Raw genomic sequence first — 21776 nt, 5'->3', positions numbered from 1 at the left:
GCGCGCATTTGTGATGAATTCTGAGAAGACAAGTTTTTAACTTCATTTGGGTGGATGAAGCAACTAGTAGTGCCAAGTGTGTTACATCTTATAAGTCGCAAAAAGTGTGAGCATTTCAGAGCAGTAACAAGGCAATAGTAAGCTCAAGCTAATTTTTCCAAATTGTCGCTGTGCTTGAACTGTAGTGCAAGCATGACCTGTTGGCTTCAGAATTGTGTGCCAAATATATAGTAGCTAAGTAGTTTTTTGTATCGCATACACTTATAACCTGAAGTGCTTTCCGAGTCCTGCACCATCTATCAATCATGACGTGTGACATACATGGACAGGTGCTTGTTTAAAGGGGCCCTGAAACACTTTATGAACATAGAACAAAAATGTTGATGATTTTTAATGAAGTTCTTGTGAACATGTGAGCCAAATATTGTTGCACTGCATGCAGCAGGGAATTTTCAATTGTGTCAAAAGCAGTGGACAAACGCTTGCTCTTGCATCTGCATTGTGGTCATAGACAGTACTTGGCCGTCAACACTATTGGCTGATTTTATGATCGCGAGAACAAACTCAATAATATGTAATGGCTAACTTTGAATTAAATAAATGAAAAATATATATGTCTGTGACGTCAAAAATGCTGAAAAATTATTGAATCTTTGCACTGCGCGTAGCTGTGTCCTCTGAGATGGCAGCAGCATGCTTCGTAGCATAGCCTACTGCGGCTGCCACAGGGTGCCGCGACACTAAACTTTTTACCGGAGTTTTGCCCTCTTGACTTCTCTGCTGTGTAGCTTCAAGTGCGTCAGCGGTGATGAAAGGAGAGAGAAAGCCGGGTATCGATATGATAACTTGACTTATAGTTGGATTCTAAATATTTTTGTGGCATGAGATTCGTGGGACAACATACTTTAAAACATTAATAGTGAGGCCATTATATGATTAGTAAGAAAAGTGTTTCAGGGCCCCTTTAAAGTGACTACTGTGATTGGTTGAAAATTCATATTTATGTAACTTGGGGTGCAGCTTTCATGGTAATGACCTGTTCAAATTCGTTATGGCCTTTCCCTTGTTTGCATCCCAGAACTTTATTTTAATACAATATGTCCATCTCTTTATTGTAGGATATTCTTTAAGACTGTGTATCCGGTTGTCACACTGATCAGACTTCAAAAACCCAGAATTTTCTTTTGTCACACAGATTAGTGCAATAAACGAGGAGGGGGTTAACCGAGGGGCGCTATCTTTATTAGTAATATCATAAAAAGCCAACAAACACTGACACCAAGGACAACATAGGGGAAATTACTTGTGCTGGGAATTACTTGTGAATTGCAAATGCGAAGGTTGTGGGATCGTTCCCCACCTGCGGCAAGTTTTTTCATTTGCTTTAATTGCCATTAATTTATTGTTTCTTTATTTCATTTATTCAGCACAAGTAATTTCCCCTATGTTGTCCTTGGTGTCAGTGTTTGTTGGCTTCTTATGATATGACTAATAAAGATTGGGCCCCTCGGTTCACCCCTTTCTTCTCGCTTATTTCATAACGAGGGTCTTGAATCCGGCAACATTGATGCCTTCAGGTAACATGTGTGCGTTTATTGATCGGTTGCCTTCACCCAAAAAGATCATTCTCGTGATGCCTGCGGCAGAAAGGATGTGCCACATCCGCCGCCAAGGTCTGCGAGTGGGGGCGCTGGCTAACACTCCCAGGGTTCTACTAGGGCACATAGATACCCAAGAAAGTGGATGGGAAAACGGCGCCGCGGTAGCTCAATTGGTAGAGCATTGCACGCGAAATGCGAAGGTTGTGGGATCGTTCTCCACCTGCGGCAAGTTGTTTTTTCATTCACTTTCATTTCCATTAATTTATCGTTTCTTTATTTCATTTATTGAGCACAAGTAATTTCCCCTATGTTGACCTTGGTGTCAGTGTTTGTTGGCTTCTTATGATAAGATTAGTGCAATGTATTTCAAAGTAGCATGGTTCTAAAAAACCATAAAGAGTACCTTCCTATGTTTGCATGCAGTAATACTGGCATGCTGATGTGCTGCCATATGTTAGTGACAGACATAATATGTTACATGGAAATTTGCGTATTGGAAAAAGATAGCTGCTTTTGAGGTTAATAGTGTATCCACACAGCAGAAAAAAATCAGTTCCATGCTGGATGGTGCATCATGCGATTAGACGTCATGAATTGCTGTTAGCAGTATCTTATGCACAACGCACATGGACAGAAAATGCTGAGCTATTTCTCCCATCTTGATTCTGGCCTATAATTCTTCCTGTGTCTGGACAACAAGCGCTGTACTTTTAACAACAAGACCGTTCTCTGGGGAAAAAAAAATACCTGTCATCATTCACTTTGAAAAACAATATCTATTGCTGTCAACTGTGAGTTTCATGTATGCAAAATTTATCATATTTACTTGCACAATTAATGCACTTGCAGAATAAGCACACCCTGCCCTTTGGTCCTGTGTAGTCTGCGAATGAATAGCCATGCTTTAGTTTCCCAGTTCACTCGCTCCGGCTGATGATTATAGCACATACCACCAAGAGCGATTTCTTGGTGGAAAAATTAATGCTTTCCGCTGCCATGTAATTGTGACAGCCAATCAAAACGACGCATAGACAGTGGGACAGCTACAAGCGAGTGAACTGGTGAGTCATATGTTAGTGTTACCTTTAAATTGACGCTTTATTTGCCTACCATGTCATCACTGTCATGTTGGTGGTGGTAGTCGTCATGGATGCAGGCATTGCTGAAATCTACTGCACATTTATCATTGGGATGAGCCGTTTTGTCTTGCCAGCTCATCAATGCTTCGCTTACGATTCCCACAGTGCAGGAGATCTGCATGATGTTTTTCTACTTAGAAGGCGACCATTCTTTTCTGCCTGTGTTGCGTTTTGCTGTGGGGATGAGCCTTAATTTAGTTATACAGCTGGTTTTAAGTCGAAGGCTGTGGAATACCTGTGTGTTGTAGCAGGGAAATTGTGCTGCTGGAAGGCTTTTCGATGCTGACGAAATCCGTATGCGCTACTGGTGCAAGCAGCATGACAAGCTGCTCTCCACGAATTGGGCGCATCGCACCTTTTAGGGGTTATGGACTGTAAAGCTGTCACTGTTTGGAAATAGTGGACATTTACTATTTGTACATGGAATATGAGGTATATAAAACTTTTTTTTTTCCGGCATTAACTCCTTATTTTAGAATTTGTGCTAAGGTTGTTCAAATAGTGAAATTTCCTAATTTATTCGAAAACAAATATTTCAGAAGAATGATCTCCAAATATAGAATATCTTCTCTGTTCTAAGTAAAGTTAAAAAAAAGGGGGGTTGCGTCGATTGCATTGGGTAAAAAGAAAAAAGAGAAAGATGTTTAGAATATTTGGTACATGCTTGATACATGCATGTAATGCCGTTTGCAACTGGACACCCGCTTGACTGAAGTGACTATAAATGACAAACAGCTGCTCTCACTTATCCAGTGCACCATGGCAATTATAGTAATGAACCAAGAGAACAGCATGTCAGCAATTGTATGTGGATGTTGTCTTCGTTGAAGGAGAGAAGCCTAATACTACAGAACCACACATTGTTTTAAAGTAATGCAAACATGGTTAGACAGGCCAAAAAATAAATTGCTTTGCCCTAATTGCAAAAACAAATTGGTATATAGCTACCTAAAAGCAGCACACACAGATGGTTAACAGCGTACAGAGATGAGGGCAGAGTGAGGAACAACAGGGCAGAACGCCGTGGCAGCCGTGGCTCCCTTGTAGCAAAATTATTGGGAACAGTGATGAATTGCATGGGGCTCCATTAACCCTTTAACTGCGGACGAGTCAGGCTTGTCGTTGGAATTTGTACCTGCTGGGCTTATCTGCACTAAAACCTGGAAACGCTCAACTTTGTTTCAAGGATTTAGTTCGGATGGGCCCAGATATAGTGAAATAACTGTATGCAAAACAAAAATGTTAACGCAGGGAGTCGGGGCTCCCGTACTTGTTCTCAGTAGGATCGGTGCAAATTTCAGCAACAAGCTTGGCTCATCCTTGGTACTGGAAGGGTAAAGTGTTGTTTTCCCTTATATTTGAACAGAAATGAATATTTGACAATTCCGAATGATGAATTCTCAAATATGAAGCGAATAACAAAAATTGTTCGATTTGTATTCACAGTTCCAAATATACGCACACCCCTAATTTTTGCTCTTTCTAAAAAAGTTTGCTCTAAATTAACCCCACATATTAAATGTACCTCCAAACTTTCGTTCTGTTTTTCTTTTTTCTGTTTTGTTTTTTCTTGAACAAGTGTGTTCATTATGTGAGTAAATTGGGTAGGTTGTGACACCATCAATTGGGATCCCATAATAAGAACAAGCTAACATTTGTTATCTATAGCCTGCAAGGTCTGGCAGTACTCATTCGCTTGCCACGCATGCTGCCAAATCTCGGGGGCCATGTACAGCTACGCACCATTTCATACACAGCAGGCAACTATACAAAGGCTAGAAAGTCTTTTCTCACTGCTCGCATTTGTGACCAAAAACTAGTGTGCCAGCCACATGGGAAAGATAGCTACATAGGTAGGCGCCATCTAAGCAATTAAAATTTAGCCTCATATTTTTGTGTCATGAAGTGTAACATATTTATTACATGAAAAATATTGGAGATCCAAAAGTATTTAACACCAGATGAGCAGAATGACATGTTTCTGTGACCAGTGTCCACAGCAAATCAGCTGCACTCGCGATTAAGATTTTGTATGTTGTCTATACTGCAAGCACAAATATGCATAAGTAATATGTGATTTGATGTTAACTTGCATCCACAAGTTGTAGTTGTAATATATATGTAGAGCTTCCGTAGGAAACATAATAGATCAAAAACGGTTAACCTGTGACAGGCATGGATTGAGAATTCTATGAGTGCACTATTTGCCTAGCTTCCACATGTTGCCTGCTATGTACAAAACGGGAATGGTGTTGAAGTGGCATGAATGCCCTGCTGTTGAAGCTTCATGACACAAACCTAAAACAAATACAAGCACCAGTTGGGAACAAATGGGCCAAACAGTACAAAATGATGACTTGATAGATCACCCACTTCGGCGACGCTGTCATGTATAATATTTTTCTGGCGCTGTCATTTGCTCGCCTCGTTGGTCGTTTGGATGCTGTCTGCAGCTGTATTATGGGCTGTAGAATCATCTGCGAAACAGTTGTTCAGTGAGCCCTGAGCCATCCATCATGTGGGTACACCATTACAGTATGATTTATCATAATACAGTGTAATTTAAACACTGTTATGAGCTGGCAAAAATGTAATTAAGACATTTTACGATATACATTGTGCTGTGTAAATAAGGGAGGCACATAGAACCAGCTGCTTCAGCCAAACCACTGACTTGATTGCATTTTAATTGTGCACAGTAGTGACATTTCATAGTGCACATTGTTTAATATTGTGTTTGAATGCAGTATTTACCTGCTTTGCTCACAATAAATGGTAACTGCACAATGTTTGTAACGATGCTAGATGTGTAGATTTTCCTAGCTAAAGAATGGTAACACCCCAGTCACGGCTATGATGAAACGTGGTGCATTTATTCTGGATGCAACACACAGAGCACCTAACCGTAGTATGCCATCTTGAGTGCAATCAAGCTGGGGGTTTAGCTGGAATAGTCTTTTTATGCTTGGTTCCCTTAATTGGGGTTTTGATTTTTTGCTTTTTGTGGCATTGACAAGGTGAAAGAAATGTTGCTTCTTTATTCAGGCGCCCCGGTACAGATGTTCAAGCTTGGCTTTCCATATAATGTAAGTTTCATCCAGACTGTGTTAATAATTGTATGTTCCTTTTGGTGCTCTTTTAAGTCAAGGCTGATGGAATATGTCGCAGTGAAATAGCATTTCATTATGATCAAATATTGTGCTACAACTGCTGTTCTAGTTGTGCAAAACCACTAAGAATCTAGCTTTGTTACACTTTATCAGATTTCAACAAAGCATGAGTATTCTGCATCAAGCCTTTTCCTAAAGGTCATTTTTATTTCTTACGTGAAATTAGGTACACACCCAATATTGCGCGTGAACGAGAGTACAATAATCCACACTGCAGCTGTGGCCTAGTGCATAAGGCGTCTGTCACGGCTAAGGAAGGTGGTTGGTTCGAAATCTGCCGCCAGGCACCCAACGCTAATGAAAAGGGTGCAGCCGTGGCCTAGTGCATAGGGTGTCCTTCACGGCTACGGAAGGTTGTTGGTTCGAAATCTGCTGCCAGACACCGAACGCTAATGAAAAGGGTACAGGCGTCCCCCTACCCAGCACCCTGTAGTGTACAGGGTTTGTCAACGCCTGGGGGGAGGTGAACCGGACATGCTACGCCTTACAAGGCACCCAGTTTCGAACACTAGGCTGAGGAATGTAGTATGTTCCAGTGGGTGCATATGTACGTACGCATAGTTTCTATGGCAGCATGCGTGCCTGCGCTGTTCTAGGACATGTTACCCATGACAATTCAAAACAATAATCCACCGTAAAATATGAGGGCGAGTCAGAAAGTCTTCGTCCCTATGTTTTTTTTTTAGCTAAATTATGGCTGTAATGGCTGTAAATGCAAAGTCAACATATCCATTCCTAGTGGTGGCCCTTTCTTAAACCGGCTTGGCCTTATCTCCCAGTAGCTCCGTGGCATGGTGCTACTGTCAGTTGATGAAGATGGCAGTTGTGCTTCACATGTCCACGGCGTACGAGCAACAAAGTGCGATTCATTTTATATAGAGCAAGGGACAAATGGCCATTGAAATCCACAGGGAAATGCAGCTCACATATTCGGAAAGGTGTCTTGCTTTGAGAAGTGTGAGGTGGTGGTGTTGAGAGCTCGCAAAGGCCGTGAAGACCGACGGTGGTTCCACATTCAGCTGGACGAATTCTACCACAGGGGCATCTCAAATTTAGTGCTGCGATGGGACAAATGGTCTGAACCGGTGTGGGGACTCTGTGGAAAAATAGTGTAAGGTACGTAGAATAGTATGTGTATTTGTATATATTTGTAATTACCTGTGCGTACCTTATTTTGGCTAATAAAATGTAAGAGCAAAGACTTTCTCATTTGCCCTTGTAATAATAATAGTTATAAAAACAGTTGTCACCCAGCATTACATTCAAAATATCAAGTATTACACTTGATAATCTGATATTACACTTGAATTTATGTCGCATTGCATCTGTGGCTTTATTGCTGTTTAAAACTTTGTTTATAAGGAAGCACTCTGCAGTTGTTGGCATTCTTAATAAGGTTGGAAATCGACTTTCATAACTAGTTGCCTTTCATATGGAGTCATGTTGCTTAGTTCAGATAGCCTGCCATATTGTCATTCCTTGAAAGATCTATATTACTATAATGGGTTTTATTTACATGCCTACCAACTTTCCTGAATTTTCTGTAAATTTTACAATTTGAGGCTGGTTATATGATTTTATAAACATTTCAAATTTAAAAAATAAATAAATTTGATTTGCAGAAAAGCTTCATTCGTCTGTCTCCTGTCATACCCTTGGAAGTCTTCTGATTGAGTGAGGACATTAGAGCATTACCTGGTTCGAGCAAGTTTATTCAGACAAGTTTCTCAAGCAAGCAAAGTCAGCAACACCAAAGTTACTGAAAAAAAACAGTGTGTTACTTGTCAGTTTGTGCAGTTCCAAGTTAGCTGCTGCTTGTGTGCTGTGTGAACGTAAACCATCATTAACAAAGTATGTATCTCACAAGAGGTGTGTGCTCAAGATGAACTTGTTAAATATGCGTGCCATTTCTCCCCTTGCCCCTTCTCATGATGTGTCTGGGATTCTTTGAAGTTCACATTGGTAGGTATGTAGCTGGTACTTTCTACTGTTAGTTGCAGTTGCCGTGATAACAGCTTTTGATGTAGCTAAGAAACCTGCATTTGTGCAGATCATTCTAAAGACTGTACACCAACTGGAGACCTGCCGCATAAACCAAATTGAGGAACAGGGTGCATAGGTGCTAAGGCAGCGCTTGTGTATCAGCTTCCCTTGCACTAATGAGTAAGCAGAATAAAGTAACTCATTATAAATTGTAAAGAAAGCAAGAAATGGTGACCTGCTGATGTGTATAGCTTCTATTGCATACATGCCATTCAGTCAAACACATTGCAAAGTTTGACAAGTTGTTCAGCATCGTTTGTCTTCTCCATTCATGGTTTTCTGAAGCCAATGTGGCGAAGATGGACCACGAATGGAAACTAGTTTCTTATGCTAACGATCACAGCGGGGCCTGCACGGTGTACACGGTGTTTCAGTTCCTCCTATTGTAATGTTGAATTTAAATTTCTGTCTTGTAGATCAAAAAAACCTTTTGTAAGAATATGGCAAAAAAAGGGGGTTGGGTTGTCTTGCACATACGGTAAAACTATACGGGAACCAGAGGAAAGTCTAACCGAATCTTGCCGTAACTGAATTATCCATATAACAGCCAATTATCAAGACTTAGAGCACGTGTAGAACATAACTTGAAGCATTTATTGACAATTTTGTTTTCCAGCCTTGGATAGCTGCATTCTTATGGGCTCAAAAATGCAAAAATGTTTGTGTACTAGGCATTGGGTGCACATTAAAGAGCTCCAGGTGGTCAAAATTAATCCAGTGTCCCACACTACGACACATCTCATAATCAGATCGAAGTTTTGGCACGTAAAACCCCAGGAATAAATCTCTCTCTCCCTTTTTTTAGTTTCAGGGCGTTAAAATAGTTCGTTACAATGTCATAGTTGCAGGCATATTTCAGTGACATACACAATTGCAAAAAGAAAGAAGGTTTAGTTTTTCCCACTTTGGCTGTCTACAAAATGTTTTCTTGCTCATCTGCCTGGCTACAGTTCTTGAAGGAAAGTGTGGCAGTGTTAGAGGTGGTGTCGCTGGGCAGTTTTACTACTGGCCATTTTCATGAATAGGGCCAGGTAACCTTGTACAGGTACTTCCATGTTGCGAGAAAGTTTATGGAGCTGTAAGTTTCTTTATGCTGAGCAAGTTCTACTGAAACTTCGTGGATTTTTTATTCAACTAAGCAAAATGGTGAGCTTCAGCTACTTTTGAATGTGCACAGGAAATTTCAGGAAAGGGCATTTCTGCCTATTTGCCCTCATGGGAATTTGTGGGGGTAAATAGGCAGTGATAATCCCACATCTAATCCCTATTTTGTGTGCAAAAAAAGAGAGCAGCTCATTACTGGTCCCCTTTGTATCAAAATGAAGTTGAACTTCGCATGAGTACAGGGTAGTCTTGGTTTGTTGGTACAGCATGTTTTCATTGATTTGCAGTCCTCGCTATGTGATTGGTTTCAAAGTGAACATTGGGCAGGGGGGAAATTTTAAGGGGCAAAAGCCCTTGCCACCTGAGCAGCATTACAACTTTAGATGCACTACGTGTCCACACCATGGGAAATTGGTTTTAGTCTGTAAATTTTCCACTGGCACGCCATTTCTTGATGACTTGGTTGAACTAGCAAGACTGCTAGGTTGTACAGTATACAGCTGAACCTTGTTATAGTAGAACTGGTCATAACAAACTACTGAATATAATAAAGTGCTAATTGAAAGTGCCCTTGAAATTCTCAAATAACTGGATATAATTAACCGTTTTTTAGTTCATTATGAAGATTATGAAGCATGTGACGCTGCTCATAACTCTTCTAACTAATCGATATAATAAAGTACTAATTGGAACTGCCCTTAAAGTTTTCAAATAAACACATGTATTTAAAATCCCAGTATAACAAAAGAATATCCTATAAATGAATGTAACAAACCCTTCTTTAGTTCATTATGAAGATTTACTTATTCTGCGTCGATTAGGCCAAAATCTGTCCATGTGTGACTCTTCTACAGGTTTTCCCGCTCAATTTAATCTAAGCGCCAGTCAATTTAATCCGAGCGCCAGTCAATTTAATCTAAGTGCCAGTCAATTTAATCCAAGTGCCAGTGATTTTAATCCGAGCGCCACTCAATTTAATCCCAACGCCACTCAATTTAATCCGAACGCCAGCCGAAATAATCCAAACGCCAGTGAATTTAATGCAGACACAACGGAATTCAGGAACCTTTGGATTTCAAGATTTCTGAAAATTTGTGAACATATTATGAGTTAACACCTTGAAAATGAAAGAGCGAGGTGGTATCCTGCCACGGGACTAACGGCAACTTTTGGAGGTTTTGAAGCGAAAAGCTTCAGCCGGCGTATGTCTGAATTGGCTCCGTAAGCATGTTCGGAGTCGAATTGGCTCCGTAAGCATGTTCGGAGTAGAATTGGCTCCGTAAGCGTGTTCGGAAGCGGCGCAGGTGGCCACTGCCGCGCGCTTGGCGTCATCGTTTGACGTTCGCCGCAAGCGCGTGTTTATCGCAGAGGTCGACTTATAACCGCTTGCCGGAGAATAGACGTGCGCATTCAACATGGAAGGAAAAGAGAGTGATACTACCGACACAGAAAGCTGTGTTTATGGCTGTACAGAAATCGCAAGATAATGTGCCCAACAATGATGAATAAAGAAGTTTAATAATCCTGCATACCTTATGGTTTATATCATTGATAAGCAATTTGCATAAGTACACAAGGCACACGTATAGCATAAACATAAGCTAACCAAAGCATATCCATAAGTGAAATCGTCAGCATAACCATGGGCTAAATCATAAAGCCTAACCATAAGCTAAACCATAAGCATCAGCGAACCTTTTCCCTTCGAAATATCCAGGCTTAACCTTAGCTAAGCCCCAGCCAATTTTTTGCGTATTTTCTACTTAGTTATGAGAGCGACACAGCAGATGACAATTGTCGAAATTAATTGAGAGGAAACGTCAGCATGAGTACGTCGAGTTAATGGTACACATGCGATTTGGTCATGGCTATCAAACGAAACAATAAAGGTTGATTCGATGATATTCACTAGGCTCTCGCCAGGAGGTTTCGGTCGCTAGCGAATACGATTCACTATTCTACTGCCATATCCGCAGCCTCCAATCAAAGAGCTTGTCATCAGTACCACTAAAACAGTCATGAATACCATTTAATTGCATAACTGATATCGTCGAGTCACTAGTGATCACAAGTGAAATACAATGCGCAGTTCGGGGTTCTTGGTGTTTCGCGCAACATAACGTCACTAGTCGCTAGTGATCACTAGTGGCGCAACATTGTGTCACTAGTGATCACAAAGCACACTTCACTATCAGGTAGCAATGGTAGCAGACCAAATGCTCACTGAGCATAAATTATCATAATTGGATTATTGTTTAAAAGTTTCATTTGACATGCATGACGCTATGCCTCATAAAAGTGCAAAACACCGAACAGAGCTTATCGCTAGTGATCATTAATGGCTCTGCAATGTCAGTTAGCAATGTTGACTAATTAAAACTATCATTTATTGACACTTTAATTTATACTATTGGTGGCGTGCATATATGAATCAATCTTAGTATCTCCTATAGTTAATAAATTATAATTAGTGAATAGCCGTCTGAATGACATTTCATTTGATATCTATGATGATATTCGGCATGAAAATTCGAGAACATCACAATGAGCGCATCACTAGTAATGATAAAAACTCGGCGGTATCAGTTGGCAGTGGTAACGCAAAAATGCTCGTCCTTCGGCAGCTTCATTGATGCTACTGACGGCACTCGCGAGGGAAAGCTGTCTCAGGGATAGTAAAATAGGCGAATAATATTCACCAGTGACTTAAGAATACGAGTTTATATAGGCATAGTGAGTCACTCGTTTCATGGTATTTCATTGCATGTATATGACGTTATGTTGCGCGAAACACCAAGAACCCCGAACTGCGCATTGTATTTCACTTGTGATCACTAGTGACTCGACGATATCAGTTATGCAATTAAATGGTATTCATGACTGTTTTAGTGGTACTGATGACAAGCTCTTTGATTGGAGGCTGCGGATATGGCAGTAGAATAGTGAATTGTATTCGCTAGCGACCGAAACCTCCTGGCGAGAGCCTAGTGAATATCATCGAATCAACCTTTATTGTTTCGTTTGATAGCCATGACCAAATCGCATGTGTACCATTAACTCGACGTACTTATGCTGATGTTTCCTCTCAATTAATTTCGACAATTGTCATCTGCTGTGTCGCTCTCATAACTAAGTAGAAAATACACAAAAAATTGGCTGGGGCTTAGCTAAGGTTAAGCCTGGATATTTCGAAGGGAAAAGGTTCGCTGATGCTTATGGTTTAGCTTATGGTTATGCTTTATGATTTAGCCCATGGTTATGCTGACGATTTCACTTATGGATATGTTTTGGTTAGCTTATGTTTATGCTATACGTGTGCCTTGTGTACTTATGCAAATTGCTTATCAATGATATAAACCATAAGGTATGCAGGATTATTAAACTTCTTTATTCATCATTGTTGGGCACATTGTCTTGCGATTTCTGTACAGCCATAAACACAGCTTTCTGTGCCGGTAGTATCACTCTCTTTTCCTTCCATGTTGAATGCGCACGTCTATTCTCCGGCAAGCGGTTATAAGTCGGCCTCTGCGATAAACACGCGCTTGCGGCGAACGTCAAACGATGACGCCAAGCGCGCGGCAGTGGCCACCTGCGCCGCTTCCGAACACGCTTACGGAGCCAATTCTACTCCGAACATGCTTACGGAGCCAATTCGACTCCGAACATGCTTACGGAGCCAATTCAGACATACGACGGCTGAAGCTTTTCGCTTCAAAACCTCCAAAAGTTGCCGTTAGTCCCGTGGCAGGATACCACCTCACTCTTTCATTTTCAAGGTGTTAACTCATAATATGTTCACAAATTTTCAGAAATCTTGAAATCCAAAGGTTCCTGAATTCCGTTGTGTCTGGATTAAATTCATTGGCGTTTGGATTATTTCGGCTGGCGTTCGGATTAAATTGAGTGGCGTTTGGATTAAATTGAGTGGCGCTCGGATTAAAATCACTGGCACTTGGATTAAATTGACTGGCACTTAGATTAAATTGACTGGCACTCGGATTAAATTGACTGGCGCTTGGATTAAATTGAGCGGGAAAACCTGTAGTAGCTAATTTGATGCGGTAGTTCAAAATTCCCGTGGGGCCACCTGGCATCGTGCCAAGCAGGCTACACTACTGAGGCAGTAGCCATAACCTCCAGTATTGGGTGGTACGTCGCACACTGCACATCTTGGAGTTCATGCAGCAGCGGTTCTACTTCTGCACACTGTGCTTTGGTTGAGCGTTGTCTGCTGTCAGGCCGCAATGAAATGTGAAGAGTGAAGCACATAGCACAAAATGTGTGCTGTGCAGTTCTTGGAGATTCAGCATCCTGCCTAAGGGCTGCAACCCTCTGACTTTGCGCAATTATTGAAGCTTAATGCCTGTGTAAGGAAATTGATTTTACTGTTAATAAGCATCTTCTCGCATACTGCAGTGACTGTTGAACGAAATCTGAGGATTGCAGTGCTCTGCCAGCATTCTCGCCAAACACTGATAAGCTAAGTGATTGATTCATGACGGAAGAATAAAGTGACACATGCTCACTCTTAATTTACTTTTTGGTGCATCATGTGCTGTTGCGTTGCCGTCAGCTTATCCATTGGTAACTACGCTCACCCCAATGCCACTAGGCAGTATTGGCTAAGAGGGCAGTCATAGTTCATAACAAAGCATTTTTGGCTCCCCCTTTATTTTTGTTATATTGTAGTTTAGCCGTATATGTGGAAGAAAAGGCAAAAAAAAAAGTGTAGTCATGCTTTTTACTGGCACTAATGTATTTTGAATGGGTTAGATTGGTTTCTGTTGCTCCTTTTGTCTGATACTATATGTTCAATGTTTTATACACGTGTCGCACGGGCGTTTGGAAGGCCTTCCAACTGATGGTCCGTTGACTCAAAGGTCAAGTTCGAGCTGTTACACAGGTGTTTTTGAAGGCCGCCAAGTCAATAGTATATTGAGTCAATGGAGCACCCTGCAACTTTATCGAAACCCCGATGGCCTTTGAGCAACGGAAGCGGAAACAGCATGAACATGCGCTCTCGTTCATTGTGCTCATATTCACAATTAGAATGAAAAAAATCAAACCAAAATGCTCTAAAATATAGTATATATGGATGTTATTATTTATTTAAGTATCTTTGCCACTTGAAATTTTTGTGCTTTTAAGTAGATTCAGTATTATTTAACTTTTTGTGACATGAAAATGAAAATAAGGATTTGCAGCACCACGCAATTTTTGTAAGCAACACCTGAACCACTCAACAGCTTTTCAAAAGTTTTTTGGAGCAGCGCCACAACTCCTTTGAGTTGATAGAGTTGTGGCGTTTCGAAGGCCATAAACTGGAAGGCCTTCCTAGTGGGCCCGTGTGACATGGGTATTAGATAGCTGCGCTGCATCTAAGTTCTAATTACTGTTATTCAGTAATTATGTTGCTGTTAGATACACAGTGGGTTCCTTCCAATTTATCTCTGTTTTGTGCTAGCCTTAAGGCATGCTCAATTGTAACACGCTCATGGTTGGAAAAGAGAAAATTGAAACTCCCTCTATTGGAAAGTGCATTTGTTGTTTGTGTGGCTCTGGGCTTAGGTTATTGCCAGTGAATTGCTTACACTATCAGTGGTTAGAAGTATTTCATATTAGCTTGGGCATTCACACTTTGCAAGTCACCAGCTGATTGACTTCCTAAGCTGTATGTAGGTAATTTAAATTCAGTCTAGTGTGGGGTCCATCATGACTGGGCTACCGTGACAGGCCTAGGGAGCAGCACGTAATTGATTTTTCTCAAGTGCTGCCCAAGTGCTAACCTGCAATATTGTTTGTGCAGAATAGAAATGATACACTGATTAAGTACTCATTCTTCAGCAACATGCCATTTGTGGCAAATGCGTGGCGGTAGCAGTAGCTGTGCTAAATGCCTTGGCTTTCCTTACTAAATTGCTCCATGCCCATGTTCTGCAGTTGGCAACAATAGCATGCAGAATGGCGCATCTTTGCATCTTTGGGGGAGCATCTTTGCATGTAAAAAATGCTACTTGTGGGGCATACTTGAAGCTGATGTTGACAGGAAGACCTTCTCTTTGTACAGTGAAACCTCGTTAAACCGTAGTCGGCCGGAGCTCGGAAAAAGTACGTACTAAACGGTAGTACTGTTTAAGCGAAATAGCATGAGATCGCCCACTTACCTGTCGATAACGGAACTCAGAGAGAGTGCGATGAAAGGGGAAAAAACGTGCAGTATTTATTCACTTCGCGGGACGTAAGTGTTATTTTCGTTTGATGTCGCGGCGGCCTAGCACGACGACAGCGGCCTCAAACTTACTGAAGCTGCGTGCCAGCTTCTCAGCCAGCCCCCCTCTTCTCGGCAAACACTCGCACGGCACGACAGATTCCTCGTTGGTGTTACGTATTCTCCGTGCACGCGCGCAGTAGTGCTGCAAAAGTCCCGTGGCGCCTTTTTCATTGCCGGGTGCCGGAGTTCGGAAACCTTTTCGTTTGGAATAGTTACGTTATCGCGCCCCTGTTCTTGCGACGATCGCATTCACGAGGCTGACGTAACGCGCAGCTTCTGCCACTGTCGGGCCTGAACAGCCCGTGCTGTCGCTTTCCGGGTCTTCCTCATCACTGTCGCTAGTTGACACTTCGGCAACAACAGCGGCAACGATGGTGAAAAGTCGAACCTCGTAGCCGACATCTCTTCGCGGTCGCAGCAGCGCTGCCGAGCAACTTCGCATTCCAAATGCCACACACTGTAGTCAACAGCAGATCCATGTCGCAGGCCAGCGCCGACTTCTTCGTGTCACGTTCGGTAGCACGGACGATGTCTAATTTTTCTTCTATGCTGAGCACCCGGCGTCTTTTTTATCCTAGCTTTGACATGACGCGAGTCCTCGCTTGCACGACGCCACAACGCTCTCTGGCGTGGCGTCCATGCGGCGTCGAAATGATGTTGATGTTGATGCGGCTTCACATGCAAACGCACAGGGCGCTTGGAGGCCGTTGTACCGATCTCTGAGGCTTGTTGTTCTGCCGGGCCGCCCGATGGAGACGATGCACCGCCATGTTTGCGCGACGAAAAGTGGAAACGCTACGTTTTAACCGATGCGTACGCAATAAGCTGGTACGGTTAATGCGGATACAAAATACATTATGTTCAATGGCCGCTGAGTCGGGGAATTGACTTTACTACTTTTAAACCGAAACTACTGTTTAAGCAGGTACGGTTTAACGAGGTTTTACTGTACTCTGTTCTGACGCAAAAGTTTTAGCCAGTTTTTTCAGACAGTGGGTTATAATTAAATGAATATAGTGATCTTTGTCTTACTTTTCTGATGGCCTAAGTAGGACAAACCGCAGAAGTTTTTTGAAGAGCGTTTTTTTTTTACTTCACTACAATTTTTTTTCTCTGCAGAAGAGAAGCTTTGATCTGCTTCTGCCACTATGGCACAGTTTTCGTAGATTTGGTAAACAGTCCTCTTGAAATTGCCTGAGCGTTCTTTTGATTCTCAATAGCATCCAGTGTATTCGCTGTAGGAAACTGTGTGATGACTATAAACACTAGGATTATATACTAGAAATATTTGAGCAGTTGAAAGCTGAAGATGAGCTGGTACCAAAGAAATGCTTTGTGATGCAGCTAATGCAGAGTTATGTGATGATACAGGGGAGCCACAGGAATGGGATGAAATTAGTGGAGGTGCAAATTGGATCAGCAACATAAGGAAAGACTGCCAGGGATGTCCTTGCACAACATTTTTTTCCTGCTATTGTGTGTTGGAAAAAGCAGGTGGTAGTGGACTTCAGAGACTTGGGCGCTTGGTAGACATTTTTCAAAGCATCAAAAAAATAAGTTATGGGGTTTTACGTGCCAAAACCACTTTCTGATTATGAGGCACGCCGTAGTGGCGGACTAAGGAAATTTGGACCACCTGGGGTTCTTTAAAGCGTGCACCTAAATCTAAGTACACAGGTGTTTTCGCATTTCGCCCCCATCGAAATGTGGCTGCCGTGGCCGGGAATATCCATGACTTCAAAGCATTACTCAACCTTATTAAAATATCTTTTAGCATGGTATCATGCGACGCTTATTTATACGTGATGCACCACGACCTTGTCTTGAGTACATCTCCCATTCACTTGGGCCCATATTTTGCAATCTCCTATTTAATTTTAAATTACTATTATCATGTATTTCTCTGAGTGGCCGATCCCAGAAGTCATGGCTGTGCGTCAGCATCTATGCCAGATATGAACCAGTGACAAGGGGGAAAAGAAAGGGAAATGAAATAGGTCATTCAAAAATTTAGCCCCTGATTTCCAGCCCAGATGATTCATTATGAGTATTATAATAGCTGTTTATAAATGTTTTTGCATTTGCTTTGTGTGTCTTTGCTTGTGCACTGAACCCAGAAAGGTTGTAGCTACATTGGAAATAAGGGGTAGTCATGATGAACTGTTTTTGATGAATGCACAGTTTTGCAGTTCTAAAGCACTGTAATAATTTTGACCAGCTGAGCTTCTTTTAACATCGACTAGGTTCTAAGTTCACAAACATTTCTGCATTCCAACTGCAATGAAATGTGACCACTATTACTGGGAAGTGAACCCGCAGCCTTGTGCTCAGCAGCAGAATGTTGTGGTTGCTTAGCGAGCTATTGTAGCTCGCTCAGCAGGAATAGAAGGCTGCCAGAAAATTGTCATGGTTGGTCAGCTAGCCTATGGCTAAACCAGTGGATCAAAAGCTTGTCTCACATTAAGAATGGACAGTCATTGACAAGTGCAGGCAAGACCACCAGGTTTTTTTGTTATACTGTGCAGTTCAAAGAATGTCAATAAAAATATTGTGTATCTTAGTCCATATATATTTCTAGTAGTATTTTATCTGTCTCATGAGTTAGAGAATGTGCATGTCATGCTAAAGGCATGAAGTGAGGTCCTAAGACTCTAAGCAAAGAAAGACAAACAGCTCGCAAAAAGAAATTGATCAAGAGTGGATGTCCAAAGGAATCCTTAGGCCAAAGTTTTGTTGAAAAGGGTATCTGTATTCGTTAGGGCAAAGGCCGCAACCTTTTCAACACATGGCTCCAGGCTGAGTTTCTTTTCTTTGTTCACACTTGATTAATAAGATACTGAACATATTTTGGGAAAACCATAATTTGTGCCTATGTACAAAAGCTTTTAGAATGTGCAACTTGCTAAAATGCTAAATTATTTCACGGCCAGACATGCAGCCTCCAATTATGCATTTTTGCACCTGAGCGTTGGTCCTACACAGTGCACTTTAGAGCACCACGCTGAATATTTAAGCTGTGAGGTATTTGAACTTCTGAGATTTTAACAGTTTTCATATTCCAAAAATATATTTTGTGCACACGTTTATGACAATACATTTTTGATGATCCAAGACAAATTGGAGTACTTTACTTGAATCATCATTATTGCTCATAGTGTGCAGAACGGGGCATACTGAGAGAACAAGTTGATTGTGTAAAGTGTAAGATACATAATTATAAGTATAACATGCAGAAGTGCCTTTTTCACCACTTTGCATTCCTTGGAACTTTGGTTTCCTAGAAATTGCTTTGTTTATTACCATAGTAGACCTTTCCTACAGTTAAGTTGGGGGTGCCAATTCCCTCAGATGGAACAGGTTTCCCTCTCTATAGTGGGTCCAGTGATTGACGGAATTTTGTTTGATGTGCAGATGAAGACACTGCAGTGGGACGATCAGCACAAAGTGAACACCAAAAACTGCTATTGCTACTGTGGGGGACCGGGCGAGTGAGTGTGCTTGTCTTATGATAAAGCTGGTTCGTGTCATGAAATTTTGTCCTGCAGTTTGCATCACTAATTGGCAGAGCTGATCATGTTTCCCTTGGCACCCTCAGCATGAAGGAATAGTTTGCTTTAGGAGTGCACTATTTCGTGAAAGAATGTGTTACATTGTTTTTTGCCATCATTGAGTTTTAGAATCTTTGCTTCTGAGTGCCCACACCTAATTGGAGGGTTTATGGCATACAAAATAAGAATAATAAGTGATGTTTAAAAATTATTTTAATATAATAGTTAGAGCCTGACGCTACTAGCGAAACAGTGTCGGATTACATTCCCACAGCGTTGGTTGTCACTTATCTGCATGCTCTGCCTACCCTTAAAGTACTGCCACAACTTATAATGCATCTAAGTTCTGCCATCTTGTTTATTGTGTTTTATATTTAGGATCTTCTTGCATGTGTGCTTTTTATGAGGTTCTTATGTATTGCTAAACTCCGTTTGCTTTTTCAGGTGGAATATGAAGATGCTTCAGTGTCGGTCGTGCCGGCAATGGTTTCATGAAGGTATAGGATTACACAAACCTATTTAGTTTTATTATTCAGCTGAACCTTTACCTGCTAACCTTCAGGAATGTTTAATTTAAATGAAGAGCTCTCCTTATATGTAGCCAACTAAGAGGCCTGCCAGAGTTGCTTTTTATGCTTTGCAGGTAGAGGTTTACCCATGGAAAGGAGCAAAATATTACTTCTTTTCACTTGTATGTCATGAAAAGCTTGCTCTTGAATAATAAACATCTCTCCTGAGTATTGTTGTCGCTCATTGTAAGGCAGCACGCAAATGGACGAGGATGAGTAGGAAAGAATGCGGGATGAACACTGAAGGTTAGCACACAAGAAAGAGCCTGAAGAGCTAGCAATGAACAGCAAAAGAATGTCAAAGTGAGCAAGCTCGAAGTGATCCATTGTAAGCAGAATGCAAATTGTTGAGGACGACTAGGAGAGCCAACACAGGTTGAGTGCTGTGGGCTGTGTGGACTGTGTGTGTACGCAGAGCTATCATGTCTTTGTAGCCACGGTCCCACCTTTATTCTCAAAACAGTCATTGCTAGGCTGCTAAGCACGAAGTCGTGGGTTCAAATCCCAGCCACGGCAGCCGCATTTCGATGGGGGCAAATTGCGAAAACACCTGTGTATTTAGATTTAGGTGCACATTAAAGAACCCCATGTGGTCCAAGTTACTCCGGAGTCCCTCCCCACTACGGCGTGCCTCATAATCAGATCGCGGTTTTGACACGTAAAACCCATAATTTACGTAAACCCACGTAAGCACTTTGTCATTGCTTGAGTTGAATAAGCATGCCTGGGAGTCGTGTCTAGTGGAAGACTGTAAATGTTTTCACTGATGTAAGGCTTGCTTCTGCTGAATTCATACAAATTATTTTAATAAAACATGCACATTTACTCGCAGCAGGGCACAATGCACTGTTGTTAAGGGACTTGCCTGTATGTGTATAAATAGCACTTCATTTTGATTTACAACAAATTAAAAACTTGGAAAGCATGTTGAAAGAGTCCCTGGGTGACACACAGTAAAGTCATTGGAAAGAAAACATGAGTGACTTTGCGCTTAATAAGTTCCACAAGGCATCAGCTTGGGACTGGTTTTTTACTGTGTGAATGGGAAATGATTTGTAACTGGCAGAGGATTTAGTTTCTTAATCTCTTGGGCATTTTGGACGACCTTAACTCGTCAGCACGATACTGGTAAACTTTACTTTGGACGAGCTCAGCTCGTCTAAAGCAAAAGCTTTTTTTGGTGGCGAAGTTTGCTACGCAATATAGTTAATTTTGAAGCATTGTTAACCCTTTGAGGGTCGATTTTTTTCGCCATATGTGACAGCCCAGGGTCGATTTATTTTATTGCACATTTAAATTCTTCAGAGGGAGCTATTTCGAAAAAATTTACTGTAATTTTTCTAGGGTGACCGTAAAGTGAGAAAAAAATGTTTGGCGTTGGCATATATGGACTGTTTATTCATGAAAAACAATAAAAAATAGCAAATAAAGTTATAAGAATTAAAAAAAAAAATTGGCGCATTGTTATACACAATGTCCACACGAGAAAAATACACAAGAAGAATGCGCATGCGAAATTTTTTTGCAAGTCTCAAATGTTACTTTGCACTAATACTTCTCCAGCGTGTGGTAGTTCTTGAAGCATGGCTCCACGCAGAGCGGTTTGTTGCACTCAGCGCACAGGTACCTAGTGTCCTTGCGACGTTTTTGCTGCCTAGTGGTGTTGGCGCAGGCGTGGCACCTCCTCTGGGTACTGCTTCCCTGAGCAGCCGTGGGAGGCAACTTCTGAATAAAGCGCCAAAAAAGGAAACGCATGCACGGCGGCATCCTTTGTATGCAGACCCCTGTGAGCAACAAACGAGCGAGTAACAGGCGGTCACCCTTTGAGTGACAAGAACGAGATAGCCATCGGTTTTGCGAGCCAAAGAAGCCGAAACCGCGTGCGGAACAAAACCGAAACTAACCGCCGCGCGCCCCCGAGCGCGCCAATGTGCGAGCGGTAGCAGACACGCCGGAGCAAAAAAAAACTATACAATGAAAACTGAAAAAGAGAGACGCGAGAAAAAAATTCTATGTATTCCCACATAGTGGCAGCACATGTCAGGGAAGAAAAAGTTAGGAAAATAACACGCGTTTTAAACGTACAGACGGCGCCGTAAATATACGGCGTCGACCATTTACCGGCCTGTTCGCGGTGCCGTATATTTACGGCATCGACCCTCAATGGGTTAATTGACGCATTTCCCTGATTTGAATTGTACCATTTGCAGCAATAAGCAATATATGCATATTGCTCAGTAAAGAGGTAAAATGAGGTCTGCATGCATATAGCGTGAAGTGTATTGGTTGAAAGCTTTTTAGAAGTGTTTTCAAGAAAGGGTAGTTTGA

General features: G+C 41.7%; 1 protein-coding gene across 3 annotated transcripts in view; it reads left to right on the top strand.

Annotated features, from left to right (window-relative positions):
- The window catches only part of Pcl (polycomb protein Pcl), an 82806-nt gene that overhangs the window by 24827 nt on the left and 36203 nt on the right, over window positions 1-21776 (top strand). For all 3 annotated transcript variants that reach the window (XM_065446937.1, XM_065446935.1, XM_065446936.1), the window contains 3 exons: window positions 5786-5826; window positions 18743-18819; window positions 19324-19376. In XM_065446937.1, coding sequence (XP_065303009.1) covers window positions 5786-5826; window positions 18743-18819; window positions 19324-19376 — 171 coding nt within the window. The remainder of the gene's footprint in view (window positions 1-5785; window positions 5827-18742; window positions 18820-19323; window positions 19377-21776) is intronic.

Source organism: Dermacentor albipictus, chromosome 1, assembly GCF_038994185.2.
Source record: "Dermacentor albipictus isolate Rhodes 1998 colony chromosome 1, USDA_Dalb.pri_finalv2, whole genome shotgun sequence".
In the NCBI taxonomy this organism is placed as follows: domain Eukaryota; kingdom Metazoa; phylum Arthropoda; class Arachnida; order Ixodida; family Ixodidae; genus Dermacentor; species Dermacentor albipictus.
The sequence above is the reverse complement of the archived record's forward strand: the minus strand, read 5'-3'. Positions and strand labels throughout refer to the sequence as shown.